Source organism: Macrotis lagotis, chromosome 1 (genome assembly GCF_037893015.1).
Source record: "Macrotis lagotis isolate mMagLag1 chromosome 1, bilby.v1.9.chrom.fasta, whole genome shotgun sequence".
NCBI lineage: Eukaryota > Metazoa > Chordata > Mammalia > Peramelemorphia > Peramelidae > Macrotis > Macrotis lagotis.
In genome coordinates, this window is record NC_133658.1 from 905699748 (window position 1) to 905725531 (window position 25784).

Below are 25784 nucleotides of genomic sequence, written 5' to 3' on the forward strand. Positions count from 1 at the left end.
TGCAAAACATGGCTACCTTCCCTGCGGAGCCGAGCGCGGGCCCGGCGGGCGGGGAGGCGGCGGCGGCGGCGGCGGCCGAGGGGGACGAGGGGGAGGGGGAGGCGGACGAGCACACGGCGCGGCGGCTGCTGCAGACCCTGCAGGCGGCCGAGGGCGAGGCGGCGGCGGCGGCGGCGGCCGGGGAGGGCGCGGGGCCCGCGGCGGCGGCGGCCGCGGCCGCGGGCCCGGAGCCGCCGCCCCCCGGCCCGGGCCCGGCCCCCGAGGGCCCCGGCGGCGCGCTGCGCTTCTCGGCCGAGCAGGTGTCGTGCGTGTGCGAGGCGCTGCTGCAGGCGGGCCACGCGGGCCGCCTGGGCCGCTTCCTGGGCGCGCTGCCCCCGGCCGAGCGCCTACGTGGCGGCAGCGACGCGCTGCTGCGCGCCCGGGCGCTCGTGGCCTTCCAGCGCGGGGACTTCGCCGAGCTGTACCGGCTGCTGGAGAGCCGGCCCTTCCCGGCGGCGCACCACGCCTTCCTGCAGGACCTGTACCTGCGCGCCCGCTACCGCGAGGCCGAGCGCGCCCGGGGCCGCGCGCTGGGCGCCGTGGACAAGTACCGGCTGCGCAAGAAGTTCCCGCTGCCCAAGACCATCTGGGACGGCGAGGAGACGGTGTACTGCTTCAAGGAGCGCTCGCGCGCCGCGCTCAAGGCCTGCTACCGCGGCAACCGCTACCCGGCGCCCGACGAGAAGCGCCGCCTGGCCGCGCTCACCGGCCTCTCGCTCACGCAGGTCAGCAACTGGTTCAAGAACCGGCGCCAGCGCGACCGCTCGGGCCCCGGCGGGGGGGCGGCGCCCGGCAGGAGGTGAGCCCCCCCCCGCCCCGCCCGCCCCCGCCCCGGGGCCCCGGCCCCGCCCCCCCGGGGCCGCCGGGCCCCCCCCCCCAGCGCCCCCTTTCTCTCGGCAGCAGCGAGTCGGACGGCGGCCACCCCGGCACGGAGGACGAGTCGAGCCGCGGGGCCGAGGAGCCCGAGCCCGCCCCGGGGGCCGCGGAGCCCCAGCCGCCGCCGCCGCCGCCGCAGCCCCAAGCCGCCCCCGGCCCGGCCCCGGCGCCCCCCGGCCCCGCCGCGCCCATCCTGCTCAACGGGGGCTTCCTGACGGCCGCCGGCTCCCCCGCCGTGCTGCTCAACGGGGGCTCCGTCATCATCAACGGGCTGGCCCTGGGCGACGGCCCCGGCCTGGCCCCGCTCCTGCTGGCCGGGGCGCCCCCCAGCCCCCCGGCCGGGGACCCGAAGGCCGAAGAGGGCCAGCCTGAGGACGGGGCCCCCGGGGGCGGCCGGGCCCTCCCCCAGGTGGTGCCGGGCCCCCCGCCCCCCGCGCCCTTCCCCGCGCCCGCCGGGGCGGCCCCCGCCGCGGCGGGGCCTCAGGTGGTGCCGCTGTCCCCGCCGGGGCCCGGGGCCCCCGTGCCCGCCCCCCAGGTGGTCCCGCTCTCCCCCTCGGGCCCCGTCTACCCCGGGGCCTCGCCCTTGGTGTCCCTGCCCCAGGTGGTGCCCACGTCCCAGGTGGTGACCCTGCCCCAGGGCGTGGGATCCCTGCAGCTGCTGGCAGCGCCGGCCAGCCCCGTCAAGGTGGCGGGGGCCGCGGGGGCGCCCCTGGGCCAGGCCAACGTCCACCTCATCAACCCGGGAGTGGGGGTCGCGGCTTTTCAGCTGCCCGCGGCAGCCCCAGGTAAACGTGGGCACCCGGGCCCCGGGGGGGGGGGGAGCCAGCCCCTCCCCTGCGGCTGAACCCCCCCCCACTTTGCCGTTTTGTTGGTCCCCGCGGTGGGAGGAGTGGGCCTCCCTCTCTGGGCCCCTTTGCCAGTTTACTGATGCCAGGGTCCCTTGGGTCCTTTCCCAGCCCCAAACCTGGGGGGAGGAGGGGAGGGCAGGGGGGGGAGAGCCCTAGGTCACCCCCTTCCCTCCCTTGAGCCCCCAGTGCAGGACTGCTCCCCCACATATCTGGGTTCCCCCCCTTCCTTCCAACGTGAATTGGATTCAGTGAACCAGAAAATGCTCCAGGCAGCTCTGGGGCCTCCTGTTTCTCCTCGTTCTAGGCCTGGGATTAGGGGTACCCCCAGAACGTGACCAGGGGAAGGTCTGGGCCTCCCATTCTCCCTCAGATGGGGGGGGTCAGATTTCTTCCTTTCCACCCACATCTCAGGGGCCCCACAGAGGCAGAAAGGATCCCAGTTAACAGAAGAGTTGGGCAGGGGGTATGGCAGAGGGTCAGGGTTCAGGCTCCAGTCAGCACCCCTCACCTCTCCCCTTCCCGGACAGGTAACTTCCTTCTGGCAAACCCGGTGTCCAGCAGCCCGATCGTGACAGGAATGACCCTTCAGCAGGGCAAGATCATCCTGACTGCCACCTTCCCGGCCAGCATGCTGGTCTCCCAGACCCTGCCCCCCACCACTGCCAGCCTGGCACTGCCCATCAAACAGGAAGCACCGGCTCTTGTTGCCGAGGGACCAGCCCTGGCCACGGTGGCCCCCAGCCCCTCGCTTCCCACCTTCTCTGCCCAGCCCCAGGCGCCCGTGGCTCCAGCAGCCTCCGGCCCGGCCTTTTCCCCGGACTCCTCTGGCCTCCTCGCCAGCATCCCTGTCCCTGCCGTCCCTTCTTGGCCTGGGGGGCTGGAGTTGGGAGTGGGAACTGAAGGGCTCTTTGAGATGGAGAAAGGGCTAGGAGCACCTGCCCCCCATGCCCTCCTGAGGCTTCCTGATGGGGAGGGCCTCCTGTTGGGGGGTACAGGGGCTGAGGAGGGGGATGAACTGGAGCCCCAGGACAAGGTGTTGACGCAGCTCCAGTCGGTGCCTGTGGAGGAGCCCCTGGAGCTGTGACTGAAGCAGACCTTTGGGCTCTTCTCCCCCCTCCCCAAATGAGGTGCTTTGAAGACTGAAGCGACCTTCCCAAGGGGAATGAGGAGGGGGGTCCTGTGCCTACCACAAACGCTACAGTCTTCCAAATCATAACACTAATCTACCCCAGCCCCTCGAGGTCTGGGGGCCTCAGAGTGGAGGCTTCAGCTTGTTACAGCCCCTCCCTACCTATATCCCCACCCACCCACCTAGAGCCTTTCTTGGGAAGTCTTGAGGGGTGGTCCCACACCCATCCCTGTCAAATCCGGTACTGACTGTGAATTGTTTATGGAAAAACACTATGGCCCTTGGGCCCACCCCTCCCAAAGACCGTGCCCTGCTCTGCAAATGACTTTAATTTGAGGAGGTCCTAGATGGGGTGTGGGTGGCTGGGGCAGAGCCCACCAGCACCCCAAGCACACATTTCCTAAGTGGCCAACAGTGTCTGGGTGGCGGCGAGGGTCCCAAGTCGCTCCTTTACACCCCAGACCAAAGAATCTTCCTCCCAATAATTTTTCCCCGGGAGGGGGTGACCACCCTGACCTTGGTTTGTACCTTTCTAAATCTTTCTATTTTTCTAGGACATGTTACTGCCTCAATTTCAATAAACCAGACCCAGAAATGCAGGGGGGGGCTCTGATCCTGGGGGGGGGGGGCAAGGCAGCTCTCTTTCCCAATGACCTTTCTCTACCCTGATGGATTTTTGGCTTTCTCCTCTGAAGGAACTCACAGTGCTCTGACCAAGCCAGGCTGCAGACAATTCGACCCTCCACTCTAGTGGGTGCCTCAGGGGCAGGTCCTGTTTTCTGGGCCAGGGTGCGTTACAATCTGGAATTCTTCAGGGAAAGTCCGGGAACAAGTGTGATTTTTATTTTTAGAACAATAATCTATAAATATAACAGGGTGGAGGGAGTGAGGGGACAATTAGGTATCAAACATTTGATCCCGACCTGAGGTTAAGGAAAGTGGGAGGGGGTTTGGCTATCCTTCGGTCCTTGGTCACGTTGTGTAACCCGCCCTTGCTACAGAGTAACCCAGCTCAGCCAGCAGCTCCACTGCAGACTTGGGTTGAGGGGAACCGGACCCCTCTTCCCTCACATGAGCTCATGTGGAGAAGTTTACACAGTGAGGGGAAGGTTGTTGGGGGTCCCTCCCCGAATGACTGCCCCAAAGTCAGAGCAGGGTGGCATGGCAGGTCCTGCTTCACAGAGATTCTGGCCTGTCTGGGAGGGGGCTCCCCAAAGGGAAGCTAGGGCACATCAGGCCTGGGGAGCTCAGAGCCTTCTCAGCTAGGAGCAGATGGAAGGGCTTGGGGGACAAGCGGTCATCCTCCTCACTGGAACAGTCTTGCCTGACGATGCGGTTGTGCTGGCGACTGAACTTGCGGGCCTTGATGCTAGGGAAAGGGTCAACAGCAAAGATTAATTGCACCTGCTTCTGCCTTTCTCCCACCCTGACTCCAGGGTGAGGAGGCACAAGGGGGGTTTGTCGGAGGCCTTGGTCTCCTCTCCCCCCAGCTCTGACTTGCCCTGTTCTAAGGGTCCTTCCAGTTCTGACTTTCCCGTTCTAAAGGTCCTTCCCAGTATGAGGTTCATTTCCATGGGACCGTCCAAGACACTGAGTTCCCCCTAGACTTGGGCCCATGGCTCCAGGAAGGAAAGGGGACTTGGAAGACAATGGGCCCGAAAGCCCAACCCCTGCAGCAACTTCTGCCACAACTTCTCTCCCCCACCCCAGTGGGGCTCACCATACCAGTACGGCCTTCTCTCCTGCTTGGTCATCGCACGCCACAGGTGTGCCAGCTCTTTGGTGGCCGCAGTGGATGCAGTGCCAGGGCAGGCTCTGGCAGAGGAAGAGGATGGGGATAAACAATCACAGGGAGGGGGGGGGGAAGCCTGGAGAGTCAGGTGACCAGCACATTGCTTCTGGCTTGGTCTCCTTGGGTAATAAACCCCATTCTTCTTTGGAGTCATTTTCATACATTCCTCTTCTAAGCTCCTGTTTCTGAGATTGTAATTCTCCCAGTCTCTGACCTTCCCTGTTCTCCAGGTCCATCCCTGTTCTCAGGGTCCTTCCCAGCTCTGACTTTCCCTATTATGTACTCTTCCCAGGTCTGACTTCCCTGTTCTGAGGGTCCTTCCCAATTCTGACCCCTGTTCTAAAGGTCCTTCCCTGGTCTAAGGGTCTTTCCCAGTTCTGACTTTCCCTGTTCTAAAGGGCCTTCCCAGCTCTTTCCTTCCCTGTCCTAAGGGTCCTTCCCAGCTCTGACCTGGGTTTAGACTTAAAAGTTAGAATCTTCTCCAGTATCCCCTCTACCACCAAAAATCCAGAGAAGGAAGCAAGGTGAAGGTACCTTGATCAGGGATGGAGTCAGTATGAGAGTTGGGATTTATTCACCACCCTCACCTCCACCCTGCATTGTCCTGTGGTCCTGAAGTACCAGATCATGAAGGCTACTACTAATACAGGGACACTCCCTCAGAAGAAGTGCCCAGAGGGGGAACTAGTGTCCATTTTCTTCACCTCTTGGCTAGGTTAATTTATGGAAGAGGTTATTCATTTAGCTGGGCCTGGGGACAGAAGAGGTCGCAGCATAGGAGAGGCCAGACTTCTGGAAAGGAAGTTGTGATGGGGGTTTGGGAGACCAGCCTCCAGTGGGGGAGGGCAGGGAAACCCTACCTTTAAGGAACCCTCATTCAACACCAGCCTCAGACAAGGCAAGAGGGGAAGGATGACCTAGTGCAAGGTGAGATGGGAGGGAGAAAAAAGGCTGTGTTTGGAGGGGGTGGGGAAGACTGCCAGAGATCAGGCTGGACCAAAAACCCACCGAATGTACTGCTTTCGGTTGAGGCGACAGAACATGATGAAGCCATTGACGCATTTCTTCTTCAGCTGGAAAGGACAGTGCGCCTTCTTGCTCTCCTTGTGTCTCCCAAGACTGCTGCCACTGTTGCCACCACCACCTGCCCGGCTCCTCCTCCGCTTCCTCCCAGAGGTGGGCAGAGGGGAGGCACGCTTGGTGGGGGTCCAGGTACAGTCGCCATCTTCATCGCTAGAGGACAGGAAGCCGTCTGGGGTGGACTGGGAGGCCTGGAGCAGGGAGCAAAGGGCTTAGTCTTGCCCATAGCCTGCCTGTTTCTGAGCATCTCAGTGGCAGAAGACTCCAAGGTCATCTCCAGCCTCCCAACCTATCCAGGAAGCTCTGCTCAGACATGGCGGGGGGTGGGGGTGGAAAGGTCACTGGGCTAGGAATTGGGAGGTCTGGGTTCTGCCTCCTAGCTGTTTGGCCCAAGGTAAGCCCCTTCCCCTCTCTGAGCCTCCGTTTTCTTCTCTGAAAAACAGTTTTAAGAGATTCTCTCCAGTCCCTTCCAGTCGACCTCCCCTTGCCATCCCCAATGGCCTCCTGCCTTCCCTCTGTCTTCCTTGCTCCCAGGGTTGTGGTGAGGGGAGGATTTACTACAATTAATCCCCCTATGGATTTTTAGGACAGCTCTCTCTCCCTGCTAGGTCTTCCCATTTCCCGTATGCTTTTTTCAGGCTCCTTGCCACCCACCTCCAGGCAGCAACTGCCCTGGAATGGGACAGCTAGAACTGGTCACAGTTTTGGGACCACCTGACCTCTGACCAAGGGAGAACGCTGCCCCTGGAACTTTCCACACTTGCTCTCACCTCCTGCCGTCTGTTCCATAGGGACACCAGTTCAGTCACCCTGGAACTGGGGCTTGAGTCAATCTTGCTGGTCTCACTCAGTGAGAGGTAACAGTGGTCTAGGGAGAAAGCTGACTGGAAGAGGTTGAGGGAGTGAAGAGAGCCTCCAGGAGCTGATGGGTCTAAGTCTTGGGGCTGGGCAGGAGAGATGGAAGGACATTGGAAGGGCATTAGAATGGTGGCCTGGCTTCAAGTCCAGTCTGTTTCCAAGCCATGGGACCTCCTGCCTGAGCAGCAACAGCCCCCCTTCTCCCCCCCTCCCCTGCCCTGGCAGGGCTCCTCCCTAGGCCCCTAGCCCTCCAGGCCTCTTCCCCCAACTCAGTGGAGTCCAGGCCTGATCACACTGAGTCTCTCTACAGCCCAGGGACTCCCAACACAGACTGCCTGTCTATCCTTTCTTCAGACAGGGAGCTTCCTGACCTTGGGCCTCCAACCTCTCCCTGAGGTATAAGGGGGAAAAGGGGGGGCTGGGGCTGAGAGGGAGATAATTAGAAAGTGAAAGAACAAAACACAAAGAAAGGGGTATGGAGCAGGGAGAGGCTTCCAAGCCCCTGCTACCTTCTTCTGTAATGCCTCAGGCAGGCTGGTGGGAAAAGATGACTGTGGGCTCAGGCAGACATCTTCAAATAAAGCTGTGTATGAAGGGGACAGAGGAGTTAGGAGGCCCCCCTCTGAAGGAGGCCCCCCCCGAAGGCAGCCCCCAACTAACTGCCCACAGTGGAATTGCTCTGGCCCCAACCCGTGGCATGTTAGTACTGCAATGTCACCTTGGGTAAGGCTCTCAGTGCCCTCCTGAAGGATGTTCCCAGGCAGCAATCGTCCCGGAGAGGTGAAGAGTGAGGGGCTGAGGCCAAGCTCCTTGCTAGACTGCCCAACTTCAAGCCAACTCCTAGTCCTGGAAGAACCCACCAAGGGGCTCCCTGGAAACCAGACAGGCAAGCCTGAGCAACAGAAGCCATTCTTCCATCAAGAGACTTTTCAATGAACCCCAAGTTGGATGAAACCCAGGTAAGGATGACAGGTACCCAGAAAAGATTCCCCCTCCTACCCTAGGAGCACTTTGCAGTAAGGATGAGGGGAGAAGGAAGATCCCAACCCAGGGGGGCCTTTGGGCTCCAAAGAAAGGATTAGGCCAGAGCACACAACCAAGAACAAAGCTAGGATTCAGGTAGCCAGGGTTCAGTAGCTGACTGTAGAATGATGAAAAAAAAAGTGCCTTCCCCTCTTCAGATCTCAGTTTCCCTATCTGTACAATGATGGGTTAGGCGAGGCGGTTTCCTAAGGTTCTACCCTCCTTGATGACCTACATATGTCCTAAGGCCCCTTCTAGCAAGAAACCATCATCTGTTAGGATCTAGAATTTGGGGAACTTCTAGGTCTCCAGCTTAGAAATTCAGTCTGGGCCATTTCATATATTTCCAACCAAGGGCTGGATTCAGGCTCCAAAGTACAATCTGCCCAGGAACTGGTCTTAGCTGTCTTGGCTTGGCTGGACTGTCTGGTCTTCTGAAAGGATCCCTTCCTGCTCTGGGTCCATCCTCAGCACAAACCACAGCTTCTCCCAGGTTCTGGGGCCCAGGTTCAGACAGGAGGGAGACCAAAGATGCTGTATCCTCCAGTCTGCTCACCACCGGAATTGCCCTCAGGGGGCCAAACTGAGAGCCAAGGCCCTGTGTCCACTGCCTCCTCCTCTTCCTCCTCCTCACAGGAATCATAGAATACCAGCTCTTGCCTGTGAGACAGAAGGATTCAAGAAGAAAAATCAAAGACTTTAAAGTTAGAACACAGAAGGAGTTGAAGGTACAGAGAAAAAAAAATTCCAAGTTCACACAGAACTAGAAAGGACCTCAAGTAACAATCCCCAGACCCAGCCAATTGTGGTCATTATGCCAACAGAATCCTGCACCCACATCCTCCAGGGGATCCTGCCCTGCACCCCTGCGCTCCACCAGTGGAAGAGGGAAGAGTGGAGAGGAATGCAACTGCAGCCTTTCCCATGCCCCCTGCCTCCCATTCAAAGCCCTATATGATCTGGCTCCATCCTAGCTCTTTGTCTTCCACTTTACTAGTCTCTCAGCTGGCTAAGTCCATTTGCTCACAACCAAAGAATCCCAAAGCCAAGTTAAATCAATAAACGCTTAATAAACACCTACCCTGTGGGCAGGACCTGTGCTAAGGGTTGGGGATACAAAGAAAGTCAAAGATAACCCTACCCTGAGGGAACTCCAGTCTAATATAGGAGAAAACAAGCTAACAAGGATGCACCAACAAGCTCTTGATGGAGATCATCTCGGAGAATCTCGGGCACAACTCGGAAAGGTTTCCAGAGCTCCCAAAAGCATCACAAGTCCCCAGTTGCAATCCCTACCTGAGCAGGGCTGCCCAGTTCTAGAGCAGTTCTGATGTGGGGAAGCCAGAATCTTCCCTGTTCTGCTTCACCTCCTCCTTGGTCCAAGTTCTGACCCCAGAGACCCAGCAGAACAAGTTTCATCTCTTTCGCATGACCATCCTTCAAATCCTTGGTTACAATTCTCATACCCTTCAATGTTTATCTTTTCCTGGATAGGCATCACATAATCCTTTAGGAGACCTTCAAATGACATGGCTTAGAGGGCCCCTGGCCATCCTGACTGCCTGCCTTGGAGCTCTGGTCATCTTAAAATGGGGTACCTACAAGTGACCTGATAAGGCAGAGGCTTGGTCTGGACATTTTGTTCCTCTTAGTAGGATGCTAGATCCCATTTGAGAGAACTACATGAAAGCATCCAGAGACTAAATGACTTGTTCAGGGTCATGAAGCCAATATGGGTCACAAGTGAATTTGCACCCAGGTCTCTCCCCCTTGGTTTTCAAGAACTATAATTTTCAGAGCTGGAGCTGAACTGCATAAAAACCAAAAGTCCAGTGCAAAATAAAAAAAGAAAGCATTGATTTCATTGGCCACCACATTCATTGCACCCCACAAGACCCCCCCCACTTCTTTTTTATAAGCATATTTGCTTGCCCAGTCCCTCCAGTCCCCATTGGGCTGCTATTTGAAGTCAAATGACTGTGCTTGGGAAATGAGCCAAACAACAGAGGAAAAAAAAAAATAATTGACCATAGAAAAGTTACTATGGTGAGGATATCAAAACACATACTCAGAAGAAGATAATAAAGTCAAAGCTCCTACATCCAAAGCTTCCAAGAGAAATATGAATTGGTCTCAGGTCATGAAGAGCTCAAAAAGAATTTTGAAAATCAAGTAAGGGAGATAGAAAAAAAAATTGGAAAGATAAATGAGAATGATGCAAGGAAAATCATGAAAATCAAGTTAGCAGCTTGGTGAAGGCACAAAAGATACTGAAGAAAATAACATCTTAAAAAAGGAAAAGAAAATAACATCTTAAAAACGAGACTGGGCCAAATGGGAAAAAAAGATCCAAAAAGTCAATGAGGAGAAAAAAATGTCTTTAAAAAGCAGAACTGGTCAAAAGGAAAATGAGATACAGAAGCTCACTGAAGAAAATAAATATAGAATGGAACTAAAGGAAGCTGATGACTATGAAAAATCAAGAAACATTAAAACAAAACCAGAAGAATGAAAAACTAGAAGAAAATTTGAAATATCTCTTTGGAAAAACAACTGACCTAGAAAACAGATCCCGAAGAGATTATTTAAAAATTATTGGACTACCTGAAAATCATGATTACAAAAAAGACCCTAACCTTATCTTTCAAGAAATTATTAAGGAAAACTACCCTGATATGCTAGAACCAGAGAGTAAAATAGAAATTGAAAAAATCTACTAATCAGCTCCTGAAAGAGGAAAATTAAATAAAAACTGCCATGAATATTATAGCCAAATTTCAGAGCTCCCCAAGTCAAGGAGAAAATATTGTAATCACCCAGAAAGAAGTAATGCAATTATTGTAGAGCCACAGTCAGGATAACACAAGATTTAGCAGCTTCTACGTTAAAGAATTGTAGGGCTTGGAATATGATATTCTAGAAGACAAAAAGAGCTTGGATTACAACCAAGAATTGGTTACCACCCAGCAAAATTGAGCATATTCTTTCTGGGGAAAAGATGGATACTCAATGAAATAAGGGATTTTAAAACTTTACTGATGAAAAGATTAGAGCTGAACAGAAATTTTGATCTTCAAATATAAGACTCAAGTGAAGGAAATAGGAAAGGCAAATCACAAGTTGAACTACTTATACTCTTGCATGGGAAGATGATACTGTTAACTCATATGAACCTTCTCATTTATTAGGGCAGTTAGAAGGAGCATACATGGACAAGGCACAGGTGGGAATTAAATATGAAGGGAGAATATATTAAAAAGATGGAGTTCAGAGGTGAGAGGAGAAAAAGAAAGGGGGAGGTAGAACAGAATAAGTTATTTCATATAAAAGAAGCAAGAAAAAACTTTTGCAGTGGAGGGGAGGAGTAGAGGGGGAGTGGGTGAGAGTCTTATTCTAATTGAAATTGGCTCAGAGGGAATAACATATACTCAATTGGGTGTAGAAATGTATCTTATCCTACAGGAAAGTAGAAGGGAAAGGAGATGAAAGAGGGGGAAAGTGATAGAAGGGAAGAAAGATTTTGGGAAGAGGGTAGTCAGATGCAAAGCATTTTTGAGGAGGGACAGGGTGAAAGGAGAGAGAGAGAATAGAATGAATGGGGGTGGGGAGAATAGGATGAAGGGAAATAGTTAGCAATAGCTAACTGGGGAAAAATATTGAAACAAGTTTCTCTGATAAAGATCTCATTTCTCAAACATAGAGAACTGAGTCAAATTTATAAAAATAAGAACCATTCCCCAATTGATAAATGATCAACAGATATAAACAGTTTTCATTTGAGGTTATCAATGCTATGGTCATATTAAAAAATGTCCTAACTCACTATTGATTGGAGAAAGGCAAATTAGAACAAATTTGAGGTACTACCTTATGCCTATTTCACTGGCTAATAGAAAAGAGAAAATGCCAAATGTTGGAGGGAATATAGGGAAAATGAGACATTAATATACTATTGCAGGAGTTGTGAAATGATTCAACTATTGTATAGAGCAATTTGGAGCTATGTCTAAAGGGCTATAAAACCATGCCTACCCTTTGACTTAGCGATGCCACTACTAGGTCCTTATTTCAGAAGAAAGGAAAAACAGAAAGGAAAAGGGCCTCTCTATATGAGAATATTTGTAGCAGGTCTTTTCTGGTGGCAAGGAATTGAAAATTGAAGCAATGCCCATTCATTGAGGAATGGCTGAACAAACTGTGGTATGTGACTATGACAGAATGTTATTCTGCCTTAAGAAATGATGAGCAGAATGCTTTCAGTAAAACCTAGAAAGACTTAGATAAGCAGATGCATTGGGAAATGTACTATTTACAGAGTAAGAGTAATACTGCCGGATGATCAGCTGTGAATGATTTAGCTTTTCTCAGCAATGCTCTGTCCAAAGACATTTCTGAAGGACTTAGGATAAAGAATGAGACAGAGTGCTGATGATATCTGAATACAAATTGAAGCATACCTTTAAAAAAATTTTTCCTGAAATTTCTTTGGGGGGGGGGCGTCTATTATGAAAATGGGAAGTATGGGAAGAAGGGCGAGAATTTGGAACTTAAAATTTAAAAATGAATGTTAAAAACTTGTTTTTACATGTAACTTGAGAAAATTAGAATATATTAAAAAAACAAAAACAAACAAAAATGTACCATAAACATGCATTTCCATCCCCATTCCACCCAATCTACATACACACATACACACACACACACACACACACACACACACACACAAACACACACACCAACACTTTGGCTTCAGCTAGTCTCTGGCCAGCCACATCCCATCTAGTCCCACCAACCCTCCTGCCTGGTGTCTAAGGCTCCTGTCAAACATTTCCCCTTTCAGAAGTTTTCCATGATTCCCTCAGACAGAACATGCTTCTTCAAGCTCATGCACCAGCAGTTCTCCAGGCCTTATTTCTCCTAATAAGTTGTAAGCTCACTGAGGTCAGGAGCCCCAAATGATTAAATAATCTTCCTTCTCTAGAAGAGGTTGCTGGTGGTGCTTGGCAGAGCACTGGGGTCTGGTATCAGGAAGATCTAAGTTCAAATTTGATCTCTGATGCTTCTTAGCTGTATGACCCTGGGCAAGTCATTTCACATTTCTGTCAGCCTCAGTTTCCCAACCATAAAATGGTTGATAAGAATGATAAGAATTCCTCTCTCCCAGTTTGTGGTAAGGTTGCCAGTGCCTGTCCACAGTCATTAATAAAAGCCAGTCTCCTGTTTGGTTTTCAGGTCTGGGAAGGTCCTAGGTGGGACTGACTAGGATCGTTGCCTTGATGCTGGCCTAGGACCCTGCCTTACAAGAACCATGGATAGGACTAGGAAGGTTTAGTTCCCAGGCTGCCATCCTTGTCTTCAAGGTTCTCCTGTGTTTGGCTAGAGAAGGCTGAGGGAGAGGCCAACTTCCTATTTCATGTAGCTGCTGGACAGTGATGGGGGCAGCAGATTTCTCATCAGGTTGCGTTAGACTCCATGGCCTCTGAGACCTCTCTCCCCAGCTAGCCCTTGTAAATGAAATGGCTGGTCCTCCCTTCCTCTAGTTGCTTCTCCTGCAGCACAGCCTCAATACTGGCCTTTTCTGCCTGCTCCCAACCTAAAGCAACCCTAATCACCAGTATGTGTTCCCTTGGCTTTCCTTTCTCCAGCAAATAACTCTAGGATAAAGATTGTACAGGAAGAGTAGAAAAAAACTAACAACAATTCACATTCCTTTGTTTTTTTAGGTTTTTGCAAGGCAAATGGGGTTAAGTGGCTTGCCCAAGGCCACACAGCTAGGTAATTAAGGCAAATGGAGTTAAGTGGCTTGCCCAAGGCCACACAGCTAGGTAATTACTAAGTGTCTGAGACAGACCCAGGTACTCCTGACTCCAAGGCTGGTGCTTTATCCACTACGCCACCTAGCCACCCCAACAATTCATATTCCTAAACCTTCAAGATGGCCCTTAGATCCTGGGCAGGCCTCTGGGCCTCAGTATACTTCTCTGTAAAATGAGGGATTTAGAGAATATGATTCCCAAAATCAGGGCATCACAAACTGGAGAGGTAGAAGATAATACCATCCTCAATCAGGTGACTTTTGTCTCTGGTATTGGCTTAGCCTTTAAATTGGGAAGCATTAGTAATGCTAACAGACCTATAAATATGAATTATGGCAAGGCTCCAAGAACCCAATGATTGGCCTTCTCCAACACCCCAGGGGTGTTCAAAGCCAAGGTTCTTGGTGTAAGGGGGAGCTTACCTGAGAAGAGGCTCCCTTGGGGGGTGAGGTGGCAGCCACTCACCACCACCTATTGTCATCTGGGCCTCAAAGAAGGGGTAGGGATCCTCTTCCTGGGCCCCAGGTCCTCCACCACAGGCTAGAGCAAAAGGAGAGAGAGAGAGAGAGACAGACAGACAGACAGACAGACAGACAGACAGACAAATAACAACTCTGCCTGGCTCCCTTTGCAAACATGGTCAGGAAAAGAAAGAACCGTGTCAGCCCTCCCTTTCTAGTAAGAATCTCTGGATCTCCAGTATCCCCTGAGGATAGACCCTTGCCCTCCCTCCTTCCAGAGTCTTAACATCCAGGGCTGAAGGTTCAGAGTGGAGTAAGGAGATACAGGGTGAAGAGTGGGGGGAAGGAACCAACTTGCTAAGCACAGGTGAACGGTGCCTTCAGCCATCTCCAGAAGTGTGAGCTCAGCTCCATCATGGGATGAGGGCAACCAAGACTTCAGGTGTTGGTAAGGGGCGAGGTGTCTCCTGAGGAGAGTGGTTCCCCCAATATCTCCTTCTTGGCCTCTGTTGGGAGTTGATTCTTCTACAGGCTGGAAGGGGCCTCTGACTACGGTCAAGTGTGGATGAAGATCTTTGGCCCCTACCCTTCCTTCTGAGAAACCAAAATGAATGGCATTCATTTGAAGAGGTATTCAAGACTCCTTAGAGGGCAAAACCAAAACCACTCCCTCCATGGTTCAAGTCATTAAGTATACTTTGAGAATGTACATTGAAACAGCTAAGTGATACAGTAGACAGACCAATTCTTTATTAGCTGTGTGACCCTAGGTAAGTCATTTAATTGCTAGTTATCTCAGTTTCTGCTTTGGTAAAATGGATGTTATGACAGCACCTATACCCCAGGATTGCTGTATCAAATGAAATATTTGTCTTTTTTTTTTTTTGGTTTTTGCAAGGCAGTGGAGTTAAGTGACTTGCCCAAGGTCACACAGTTATGTAAGTATTAAGTGTCTGAGGCCGAATTTGAACTCAGGTCCTCCTGACTCCAGGGCCAGTGCTCTATCCACTATGCCACCTAGCTGCCCTGAGATAATATTTGTGAAGTGTTTTCCAAACTTTCAGATGACAACTGCCCTCATACTACTCAGAATCTAATTAGGTTTGGGGAAAACAAATACCCAATTAAGTAGAATACAGGTAGACTGCAACAAGGACAGGGAAAGTTAAAGTGCCAGGAGAAGAGATTCAGGGGTGGGAAGAAAAAGAGCTCCCTTTCCTCTAGGTGGGTTGGGGAAGGTTCAAAGGAGGAGGTATTGATCTGAGTTGGGCCTTGAATGGGAAGATTCAAACAGGAAGAGTCAATTTATTCTAAGTGAGGAATCATATAAATAAAGACACAGATGGACGAGAAAGGGGGTAGAGAAGCAGACCAGTTTGGTCAGAACCCAGAACAGTGTGAGCTGAGAATGCTGGGCCCTGAATGTCAGAGTAAGCAGTTCAGACTCCATTTTCTAGGGAGAGGCTTCTGAAGATTTTTGAACAAAGATGAAATCAGAGCAGTGTACCAGGAAAACAATTTGGGCATTGGGGTAAGTGCCTCTGCTCTAAAGCAGCAGTCTTCAAAACCACCTGCTGTTAGCTAAAAGTCCGATCGAGGGAAGAGACGAGACACCTTATCACCAACTTGATAAAGTGAAAAACGTAAGGTAACAAGGGAGAAAACCCGCTAGGCAAACTAGAAAGCAGTTGGAGAGAAAGGAGGCTTAGACTTAATTTACACCACACTGCATTCTAAATGGATACATGACCTTAATATTAAAGACCATCCTACTAAAAAATGAGGAGACAGATCAGGTACTTCTCACAAACAGATCTCTTCTGAAGTAAAAGACAAGAGGACAGTTACAAAGATAAAAGCAATAACTTTGATTACTTAAAGTGAAAAGCTTCTTTCTGCAAAGTCAACATTAATACTACGAGGAGGCAGCTAGATGTTGATATCTAAGAGTTTGATATCTAAGATATATAAACAAGTAATACTGATATATATATATATACATACATGCATGCATGCAGTATACACATATAATATAGAAATGACTAATGGCCATTCTCCAATAGAAACATGGTCAAAGGATATAAACAGTTATCAAAAGGGTCTCCTTTGAGTATTCAGAACCAATGAAGAAATCACTAATAATGAAAGAAATGCAAATCAAAACAACTCTGAAGTTTCACCTCATACCCTATAAATTGACAAAAATGAAAAAAAGATGACAACAGTAAATGTTGGAGGGGAATGTGCCAAAAAAAAAAAAAAAAGCCCACTAATCCATGATTGATAAAGCTGTGAAATAGTACAACTGTTTTGGAAGGCAATTTGGAATTATACAAAGAAAAGAGACTAAAATGTCCATAAGGGGCTGCTAGGTGGCATAGTGGGTAGAGCACTGGCCCTGGAATAAAGAGTACCTGAGTTCAGATCCGGCCTCAGACAGTTAATAATTACCTAGCTGTGTGGCCTTGGGCAAGCCACTTAACTCCATTGCCTTACAAAAAAAAAAAAACCTTAAAAAAATGTCCATATGCTTTGAACCAGAAACTCCATTGTTGAGCTTTATTATCCCATGGAAACTACTGACCCAAGGAAACTACTGAGAAGAAAGTCCTCATATATGTACTCCAAGATATTTATAGCAACACTAAGAACTGGAAACAAAGTTGATGCCCAAGTACAATCACTGAAGAATGGCAAAACACATGGTTGTGCATGAAAGCAATAGCATATGACTATTTCAAAAAATGATGTGTGTATCCTCTTTTTCTGGCTGGAATCATAGCAAGTGTGGATGAAAAGCTACCAACCATTCCAGAAAAGTGAAAGGCTTTTGCAATCCTGAAAGGCCAAATGCCTGAAGATGTCTATTTAAAAAAAAACCTCTGTAAAATGAGGAGAAAAGTTATATATGAAAAAGCTAAAATCTACTCTAAGGAAGACAGGCAGATATATAGAAGTAAACTCCAACTGGCTAAAATGGCACACAAAGGGAGCAATTATTATGTACCTGATGAACCCATTAGCTTTTGTAGTTAGAATCAGAGGTATCAATGTGATAGCCCAAGGTCCTGAAAGAATGATAGCTTCTTTTATCTTCACCAAATCTTCAATGGTTTTGTTACGCTTAACAAAGCTTTGATCAACATGCTAAGGCTTGTGGAACCTGAAATCTGTGAATGACTTGATTTATAAGCATGAAAGCAGATCAAGAAATAAAGAATTTCCATGACTGATAATGTCCTTATTTGCAAAATATCTTGGTAATAAGGAATTGTCTACATGGAGGATTTGATCCATGAGATTATGTACTGTTGGCAAGCATATAAAAGATGCCAACAACTTCTTGTGGCCCTTCAAATTATCTTCTTAGGGAGCAGAATGAAGTAAGACTACATTTTGTGAAAGATGGAGATGCTGGTTAATAGGGAAGACCAGGATCAACAGGCTTAATAGAAGAATGAACTCAAGGTTTCTACCATGATTATTTTTCTAATGGTTTCTTAAAAAAAAAATACATGATTAATTTTTTTAGGTTTTTTTTTTTTTTTGCAAGGCAAATGGGGTTAAGTGGCTTGCCCAAGGCCACGCAGCTAGGTATTTATTAAGTGTCTGAGACTGGATTTGAACCCAGGTACTCCTGACTCCAGGGCCGGTGCTTTATCCACTGCGCCACCTAGCCACCCTCATGATTAATTTTTTATTTAAAAAATGAATGTAGGGGCGGCTAGGTGCCGCAGTGGACAGAGCACCGGCCCTGGAGTCAGGAGTACCTGAGTTCAAATCCGATCTCAGATACTTAATAGTTACCTAGCTGCGTGGCCTTGGGCAAGCCACTTCACCCCATTTGCCTTGCAAAAACATAAAAAAAAAAAAGGTGCTTCAAGGAAAAGAGCCCTGCCAGCTATCAAGAGACCCCGGATGCTGTCTGGCTTCCAACAATAACTAGTTATTTGGCTTTGAGCAAACCCCACTCCTTTCAAAACATCAGACTGTGCTCCCCCTTCCCCCCTGACCCTTATAAAATGGGTTGGGATAAATTTATCAGTCTATGACACAAATGGTCGTTATTTTTACAGCTTACAAATAATAAAAAAGAAAAAATGAAAGTGGAAAGAGTTAACTCCTCCTTACCTCCTGTAGCCTGCCCTGCCTACCCCACAATGATGCCTTCCTTCCCTTGGCCTGGTGGAGCTTGGAGATGATCGAGAACTCATTTAATAGATGGAGAAATCAAGGCCCAGAGAAGATGAGGAACTTGCCCAAGGTCACAGAGGTTGAAAGAACTGAGATTCAATGTCAGCTCCTTGAGGGCAGACCCTGTTCCCTTTTTTGTCCTATCTCTGCTGCCTGGCTCTGAAACTAGGCCACCAGAGGCCCTGATAAACCTCTGGTGACCTGACCCCCAGGTCTGCCCTCTGGAGTGATGCTTCCAGGCCTCACTGTCCAGGTCTCCTAACCCTGGCCAGAAGGTTCCACAGGTGCAGGATCCCCTGCTTGTTCCAGACTGGTCCCCACTTCCCTCAGTTGTGTTAGATTCTGACTGAGTGACCCTGTCCCCAAGGTAGCTCCTACATGTCCATAGTGAATCCATGAGATTTATGAGGCGCTTTCCTTACCACCATTCTTGAAGGCCTGAGGCTAGCATGATCACCCCTGTTGTTTAGATCAACAAACAAAGTGATTGACCATTGCGCTCATCTCCTTAATGTTCTCAGCCAAGAGGTAAACCTAGGCCTGCAGCCCATCCTATTCTTTCCAGTACAATGTATTGTCTGTCTAGAGAGGATCATAGGATTACAGGTGAAGAGGCCCTCAGATCATCGAGTCCAATTAATATATTTTACAGGAAAGGCCAAGGGGAGAAGAAACTTGTCCAGGGTCAAAGAGGTCAGGAGCAGCAGTCAGGCCTCTTCCAATTGCAAACCCCATGCTCTTCCAGCTATAATATAGCTTAGAAAGTGATGGCACTGGAGCCAGACCTTGGAAGGACCAGTAGCAATTAGACAAGCAGGGCTAGAGGGTAGGTATATGCTAGGGAGTAGTGGGAGGGAATCTGGAGTCAGAGGGTAGTAGTCTTTTCAACAAATGGCAAGGATTTCTCCTGAGCAGGAGTGGGATCACAACAGATGTGGGATCCCTGAGCAAGTGGGATCCTGCCAGCTGAGCATGGCTGACCCTGGGCCCAGAGAAGGTCTGTCTTTGTTTCTCTAATTAGCCCAGGCTCTCCACTACTCCAGGAAAGTATGAAGGGGCCATCTGGGTGCTTCCATTCCCCCTCCTAACCTAACTTCCAGGCTTGTTTCTTCTTGTGAGCCTTCTGGTGAATATCCAGAGTGCTGAACATGAGGGGAGCCAAAGGGTGCTGACTCTCCTTTTGCCTTTGTGTGGGGGTGTTGGGAGCTTCCTGCAACCAGTCCTATTTCCACTAAACCCTACACAGGGACATGCATATGGGTCAGGTCTGGGGGTGCTTCTTCTTCTTAATTCTTCCAAAATTTGTACTTTGAAAATCATTCCCCATTTACCTAGTTGGTTGCCAATTTCCTCTCCAGAAACTTAGTCTCATCTTCCTCAAAGTTCCCAGACAAGAATTCCCACCCCCCCCACCCCCGAAAATGATAAGCTGTGTTGCACAGGATGAGGGAGATCCCCTGGTGAGGGGACCACTCTCTTACTGCATGCTAACGTAGGATGTGATAGACAGTATTCGTTTGGGAGGAGAGGTATTAACATTATTTTACAGAGAAGGAAATTAAAGCTCAGAAAATGATCACCAAGTTGTCCAACCTAAATAAGAATCCTGCCTCCCAGTCTCCTGTCATCACCTGAGACAGCCCATTTCAGTTTTGGAGAGTTCTGAGAAATGGTTCCAAAGTTTTTGCTCAAATTAAGCCACAGTTTTCCTCTCTGCATCTGGCAACTTCCCAGTTCTGCCAAATCTGCTGGCCTACCCTTCGGAATCCAACCCTGCAGATACGTGAGGACAGCTGTGACAGCCTCTTCACTCTTTGATTCTCCAGCTAGCCTGTGTCTGCTCATTTAGAAGTGGGGCCCAGATTGAAAATGCAACTTGCTCAGTTACATAAAAAGGAAGAAAAGGTCTCAGGGTGCCCAACTCCCAGCCCGGCCCGGGTTCCATTCACCACACAGCATCCAGGTCTTCCCAAGGCCAGGCCTCTCACAGGTTCCCCACCCACACTCTCCCTCAAAATTCCCTCCCCAAGCCCCATTTATTTAGGGGTTACCTTCTTTGCCTGTTAACTTGAATAAGAGAAGGGACCTGGTCACATCAATGCTTCGTTGGAGGTGTCCAATATAATGCAGAACATGGAGGAGAATCTCCTTCTGTGCCAAAAAGAAATAGAGGGGTCAGATGGGATCTGGGAATCAGAAAGAACTTCCCCATGAAAGGCCTCATTCAAATCAGTCGATGTTTATTCAAGAGGCCTGGACTAACCAAGCTCTGAAGGGCCCCCTCAAATATCATTGAGCTTTAATTTATCCACATAATATCCACATATTATCCAATATAATAGGGACTTCCCTATTAATTTGCTTTTCTCTTTTTATGGTTTTTGCAAGGCAATGGAGTTAAGTGACCTACCCCAGGTCCCATAGTAAGTATCAAGTGTCTGAGGCCAAATTTGAATTCAGGTCCTCCATCAGGAGCTCTATCCACTGCACCTCCTAGATGCCCCTGCCCATTAATTTCTAAACTATGAGGTACAGAATAGAGGAAGTGTCACTGGACATAGTTCAAATGAAAGAAACCTGAGGGAGCTAGTGACAAAATGAATAATGCTCCAGGCATGGAAGCAGGAAGACTTGAGTTCAAATCCAGCCTTAGACATTTATTAGCAGTTGTGACCCCTGGACAAGTCATTTTAATCTGTTTGCTTCAGTTTCCTCAAAAGAAACATGAGGATCATAATGGTTCCTACTTCCAAAGGAATGTTACTGTGCTGTAAAAAATGACAAGTAGAATGCTTTCAGAAAAGCATGGGAAGACTTTTACAAAATGATGCAGATGAAGAGCAATGTACTCAGTCATAGAAATATTATACAATGATTAACTGTAAATGACTTTGCTATTTTCAGCCATACAATGATCCAAGACCATTCCAAAGGATTTAAAATAAAAACTGCTATCCACATCCTGAAAAAGAACTGAAGGAGTCTGAGCAGACTTTTTTTTTAGGTTTTTGCAAGGCAGTGGGGTTAGGTGACTTGCCCAAGGTCACACAGCTAGGTAATTATTATGTGTCTGAGGCTGGGCCAGTGCTCTATTCATTGCACTGAGCAGATTTCTTAAAACTTTCTTTTTCTTCTTTTTTGTCTGTTTTTTTGTTACAACACGGTTAATATAGAAATCTATATCAAATTGCTTGACTTCTCAAGGAGAAGGGAGAGGAGAGAGGGAGGGAGAGCATTTAGAACTTAAAATTAAGACAAAAAAGAATGTTAAAAGTAGTTGTACATATAATTGGAAAAATACAAAAAATAAAATAAAATAGTGCCTACCTTACACTGTTGTTTTGAGGAGCAATGAGAATATTCAATGAGTGCTTGGTCTAGGGGCTGGCACAGAGCAGGCATTATAGAAATATTAGTGATTATTGTTATTGTGCTTCATGTTGGCCATCCAGGTCCTGGGAGGTAAGCATCATCCAGAGCATTGAATGTAATTCTAGGGCCCACATTTCGGAAGAAATATTATTACTTTTTTAGGTTGTTTTTTTTTTTTTTGCAAGGCAGTGGGGTTAAGTGGCTTGCCCAAGGCCACATGGCTAGGTAATTATTAAGTGTCTGAGGATGGATTTGAACTCAGGTACTCCTGACTCCAGGGCCGGTGCTCTATCCACTGCAGCACCTAGCCACCCCCCAAGAAATATTATTAACAAGGTGGGAGAGGCAATAAGGCCAGTCTCAGAGTAGGGAAGATCTGGATTCAAATCATGTCTTGGGCATCCACTGGCTGTAGGACCCAGGGCCTAGACATCAGTCTTGCTCTCAGCTGCAGGCTCTCAGTCTAAGTTACTGAGAAATGACCCATTTGCATCAATGGAGGAGTTTTCCACACTCATCAAAAAGAAACAAAAAATCAACAACTAAAAACCACCTGATAAGCTGGACTATCCAGGGAAGGATGGTCAAGATAATCAAGGGACAAACAAGAATCTTTTTAAGGAGCAAGGGATATCTGGGGTCAGAAGATGAAGCTGAATCTGAGTCATGCTCCCTACTATCTGGGTGACCTTGAGTAGTCAGTCTCTTCCTTAGTTTCCTCATCTGTCAAAAGAAGGCAAAAACTTGAACTCTAAGCCCCTTCAGCTCTGATACCACCTTATGGTTTGTCTTTAAATATCGTTCATGGTTCAGATGTGGGATGTTTCTTCTGCTTGGCCCAAGGGTGAACAAGAGACTGAAGACACTATGTTTCAGGTCAAGTGACCCAAGGAAGAATGATCTAGAAAATGGATGACCATGGGGAGGCTAGGTGGCATAGTGGATAAAGCATTGGCCTTGGAGTCAGGAGTACCTGAGTTCAAATCCCGCCTCAGACACTTAATAATTACCTAGCCTTGTGGCCTTGGGCAAGCCACTTAACCCCATTTGCCTTGCAAAAACCTAATATAACAAAAGAAAGAAAATGGATGACCTTGCATGCTCCATTGAAGAGCAAACCATTGAACTGATCCATATGGATTGACTCTAAGGGGTGGGAAGGTCCCCATTATGAAAGGTCTTTGAAAGAGGTTGGATGACTGTCCCCTAGAGAGCAAGAGATCCCTGCTCGAGGCAGATGACTCCTGCCCTCTAAAACCCTCATTAGAAGTGGGTAGGGATTGAGAAAAAGAAGAATTGACTGTAGGGTGGTTTCATAGAAGAGGTAGGAAGCCAAATCAGGCCTTGGAAGGATTTGCATCATGAAGACACTGTCCCACTTAGAAAAAAAAATGTTAAGAAAGAGAGAGTAGATGGGGCATTGAGGAGGCAGGCCTGGCTGCTAGCTGCCAAGTGTGACCTGAAGGCACCTCTCTGGTCTCTTGAGGACTCAAGGTTGTGGACAGGATGAAGTCTAAGGCCTCTTGCAGATATAATAAGTGATGCTGCATAGTTCAGTGCTGTCTGGTGGGCAGCCCAGAAGAGGTGAGAAAGGGAAAATCAAGAAGAGAGAGACCACAAAATCATTGTCCCTGCAGCTGGAAGATACCAAGGGGTCATCTTGTCTAATCCCCTAATTTTCTAGGTAGTAAAAGGAGGCTCAGACTGAGAAGGAGTGGGCTTCTCCATGGTCACAGATGGAGGTACAGAGCCAAGCTTTTCTGACCTCTGGATCACAGCCCCTAACTCGATCATGTGAATGACAGGACTATTGCCACAGTTTACATGGGACATTCTGAGACCTTGAGCTCACTTCAGGTGATGCTAACAAAGGGGAGGAAAATCTGAGAGGCCCTTAGAAAAAAGCCACAATATTTTGACTGACAAGCTGGAGGAGTTGAAGGAGGAGTGATGTTTAGGAGAAGACGTTTCCCCACAGAGGGAGGGGGAGTGTGAGAAGAGAGAGGGCAGGTCTTGTTTTGGAGGTCCTGAGTCTGAAGAGGTCAAAGAGGGAGCCAAAGCAGCAGAGTTGGGTGAGAGAAGGGGATTTAGGGGCACTAATAGTTCACAGAAGCCCAGAATGTTAGCACTGAAAAGGATGGTAGAAAAGCTGATGAACAAACAATTATTAAACACCTACATAGACTAGAAACTGGTAAAAGAGAGGAAAATGGCTCAGTTCTTGCCTTTAGGGGAGCTTCCATTCTTTCGGGGGAGACCACAAATATAGGGATGTATGTATATATACACAATTAATACAAAGAAATTTCAAGGAGAGGCATCAACAGTTGGACATCAGGAGAGGGCTCCCAGAGGAAAAGTTTGAAGGAAATGAGGGGTTTCAAGACTCCCAGAGAAAGAGAGAAAGCATTTCAGGCCTGGTGGTCAGCTTGGAAGGTGCCTGTCTGGGAGGACACCAGTGTGCCTGAGGTAGATGAAGTGAAGGGCAGGGATAGACATCATCTCATATCAATCTTTCATCTTCAGAGGGACTTTGCAAAGTCTGTCCAAGTCATCCTTGGGCAGGAATCCCTTTTAGGGCAGCACAGACAAATGGTCCATTCATCCCAGCTTGAGGATTTTAAAGGGGTTGCCTGCCTCCACCCTTGGATACCTCCTGGGCCTGGAAGTCTGTCTTTGCATGGAGATGCCTTTTGGTAGTTTCCATCCATTGACCAAAGCTAAAACCAAGCAAAATGTTGGCATTTCCTCTTGCGCAGGCCAGCTCCCCCAATATTCCAATACTGGAATACCGCTTTCAGGTTCATCTGTTTTCTCTTCTTGGGGCTCTTTAACCTTGTCACAGAGCACATTCAATGTAAGAAGGAACCTCAAAGATCATTTGGTACAAGTCACCAGTTTGGAGGTTCAGAGAAGAAGGGATCACCAGATGGAGCCAGATCTCTAGCCTGAGCCTCCGACTGCCCAACTCTGTCAATTACATCCTCCAGGAAATGTGGTGACTGAAAAGTGTCACCCTCAGCGGGGTGGCCCAGGGCTCATTTCTAGCTGATTTGGCCCCAAACCATGGATCTCTGGGAATGACCATTCAGCTACCTGCTGAGAGGGGAGAAAGCCAGTGAGCTGAGTGGCCAACTCTCCTCCCACATGAGAAGTGGCAGTAGGGGTTCCCCTCCTCTCTCTCTGTAGCCCCTGTCCACCCTTAAGGGATGACAGAATGCAAAGGATAGTGGATTTACTCAAAGGGCCTAGGTTCAAATCCTAGTTCTGTTATTTACAGTGATCTCTAAAGCCCCTCTAAAGGACCTTCTCTATTGGTTTGTTCCCTAAAGCCCCCTGATTTCCCCTGGCCCTTGGCCCACCCTCCCCCTGTACCTTGGTGAGTTTTTTGTTGCTGGCCTGCAGGGGGACGGGTAGTAGCAAGGCTAACTCTTGAAGAGTATTGGTGTAATTTTGTCTCCGCTTTCTGTTCAAAGAGAGAATGTAGAAGAGGTCAGTGAGCACCCCAAATCTAGACCTGAATTCTGATCCTGCTTATAGGTCCTCAGAAAAGAGCTCTTGGCTGCTCCTTGTAGACTAAGGTCAATGGACTGAACTCCCCACTTCAGCCCAAACAGGTGACTCATGTATGAAGCCCAGTTCTTTGGTCACTGAAGTCCTATAAGGTAGTCTCTAGGTAGCCAAGAGGTGGGACCTTGGACACAGGAAGGAGCTCTGTGATCTCAGGAAAAGTCACTTCCCTTCTCTCAGCTTCAATTTCCTCATCTGCAAAATGGGCATCCAGCTCCCAATGTAGCAGTGAGGATAAAAGGAGCTAACATAGGTAGTGCTACATGCTCACTATGATTATGATGTCAAAGGTGCTGAGAGATTGACTTGAGGACCTGGAATCAGTCAATTTAACTGTCCCTGTCCCAAAACAAGCTGCCTCTCTTCACTGGGCTTCAGTTTCCCAATCTGCAAAGTGAGAGTTGGACCAGCTCAGAGTTCCCTTGTGGCTACAAGTCTGGGTAGACTTGTGTGTGGCAAACAGACTCAGCTCTTCTACTTTTTATTGTAAAGTTTTACAATATTTACCTCCTGCAACTAATATTAACACTAGCAATAAGCCATTGTGTTTGTGTTGGGAGGGAACTTCCAAACCAGAAGAAAGGTGTCTGGGAAGACACAGAGTGGCCTCAGAAAACTGACCTAAGGGGCTCTATAAGCCCTAGGGAAGGGTCCAATATAGACAAGACAATTTGCTGATAGGCTTTTAGCTCCATTTTCATTGACTTAGAGCTGTTTGGGGAAGGA

The 25784-nt window shown here is 48.9% G+C and overlaps 2 protein-coding genes and 1 pseudogene across 7 annotated transcripts in view; 2 read left to right on the forward strand and 1 right to left on the reverse strand.

The window, feature by feature from the left end:
• Positions 1–12363, forward strand: SIX5 (SIX homeobox 5). Of its 6 annotated transcripts, XR_012474666.1 has the most exons (5): positions 1–838; positions 940–1700; positions 2291–2890; positions 3588–7581; positions 8282–12352. XR_012474666.1 is itself a non-coding variant. In XM_074219262.1 (4 exons), exons 1-3 carry the CDS (start codon positions 9–11, stop codon positions 3641–3643), a joined length of 1647 nt encoding a protein of 548 aa, XP_074075363.1. In that variant the 5' UTR covers positions 1–8; the 3' UTR covers positions 3644–3681; positions 4438–12363. The 6 variants fall into 6 exon arrangements, 5 of the variants coding, with proteins under 5 accessions (XP_074075363.1, XP_074075359.1, XP_074075361.1 ...); XM_074219262.1 differs by lacking the exon at positions 2291–2890 and having other exon boundaries at positions 3588–3681; positions 4438–12363; XM_074219258.1 differs by having other exon boundaries at positions 3588–12353.
• MEIOSIN (meiosis initiator) overlaps positions 3721–25784 on the reverse strand; it is a 25363-nt gene continuing 3299 nt past the window's right edge. The window contains exons 4-14 of the mRNA XM_074217414.1: positions 24864–24954; positions 20168–20267; positions 14277–14516; positions 13884–14001; positions 8202–8305; positions 7341–7493; positions 7132–7205; positions 6535–6708; positions 5693–5955; positions 4618–4707; positions 3721–4261 (exon numbers count right to left, since the gene is read on the reverse strand). Coding sequence (XP_074073515.1) covers positions 4069–4261; positions 4618–4707; positions 5693–5955; positions 6535–6708; positions 7132–7205; positions 7341–7493; positions 8202–8305; positions 13884–14001; positions 14277–14516; positions 20168–20267; positions 24864–24954 — 1600 coding nt within the window. The 3' untranslated portion in view covers positions 3721–4068. The remainder of the gene's footprint in view (positions 4262–4617; positions 4708–5692; positions 5956–6534; positions 6709–7131; positions 7206–7340; positions 7494–8201; positions 8306–13883; positions 14002–14276; positions 14517–20167; positions 20268–24863; positions 24955–25784) is intronic.
• LOC141509598 (large ribosomal subunit protein uL30-like) lies at positions 16812–17292 on the forward strand (annotated as a pseudogene).

What these genes read in the sequence shown, in the direction of transcription:
- SIX5 (XM_074219258.1), top strand. Translation starts at nt 9, where the DNA reads ATGGCTACCTTCCCTGCGGAGCCGAGCGCGGGCCCGGCGGGCGGGGAG. An exon ending in GGGGCGGCGCCCGGCAGGAG is followed by an intron (nt 839 to 939) that starts GTGAGCCCCCCC and finishes TTCTCTCGGCAG; the next exon opens with CAGCGAGTCGGACGGCGGCC. An exon ending in GCTGCCCGCGGCAGCCCCAG is followed by an intron (nt 1,701 to 2,290) that starts GTAAACGTGGGC and finishes CTTCCCGGACAG; the next exon opens with GTAACTTCCTTCTGGCAAAC.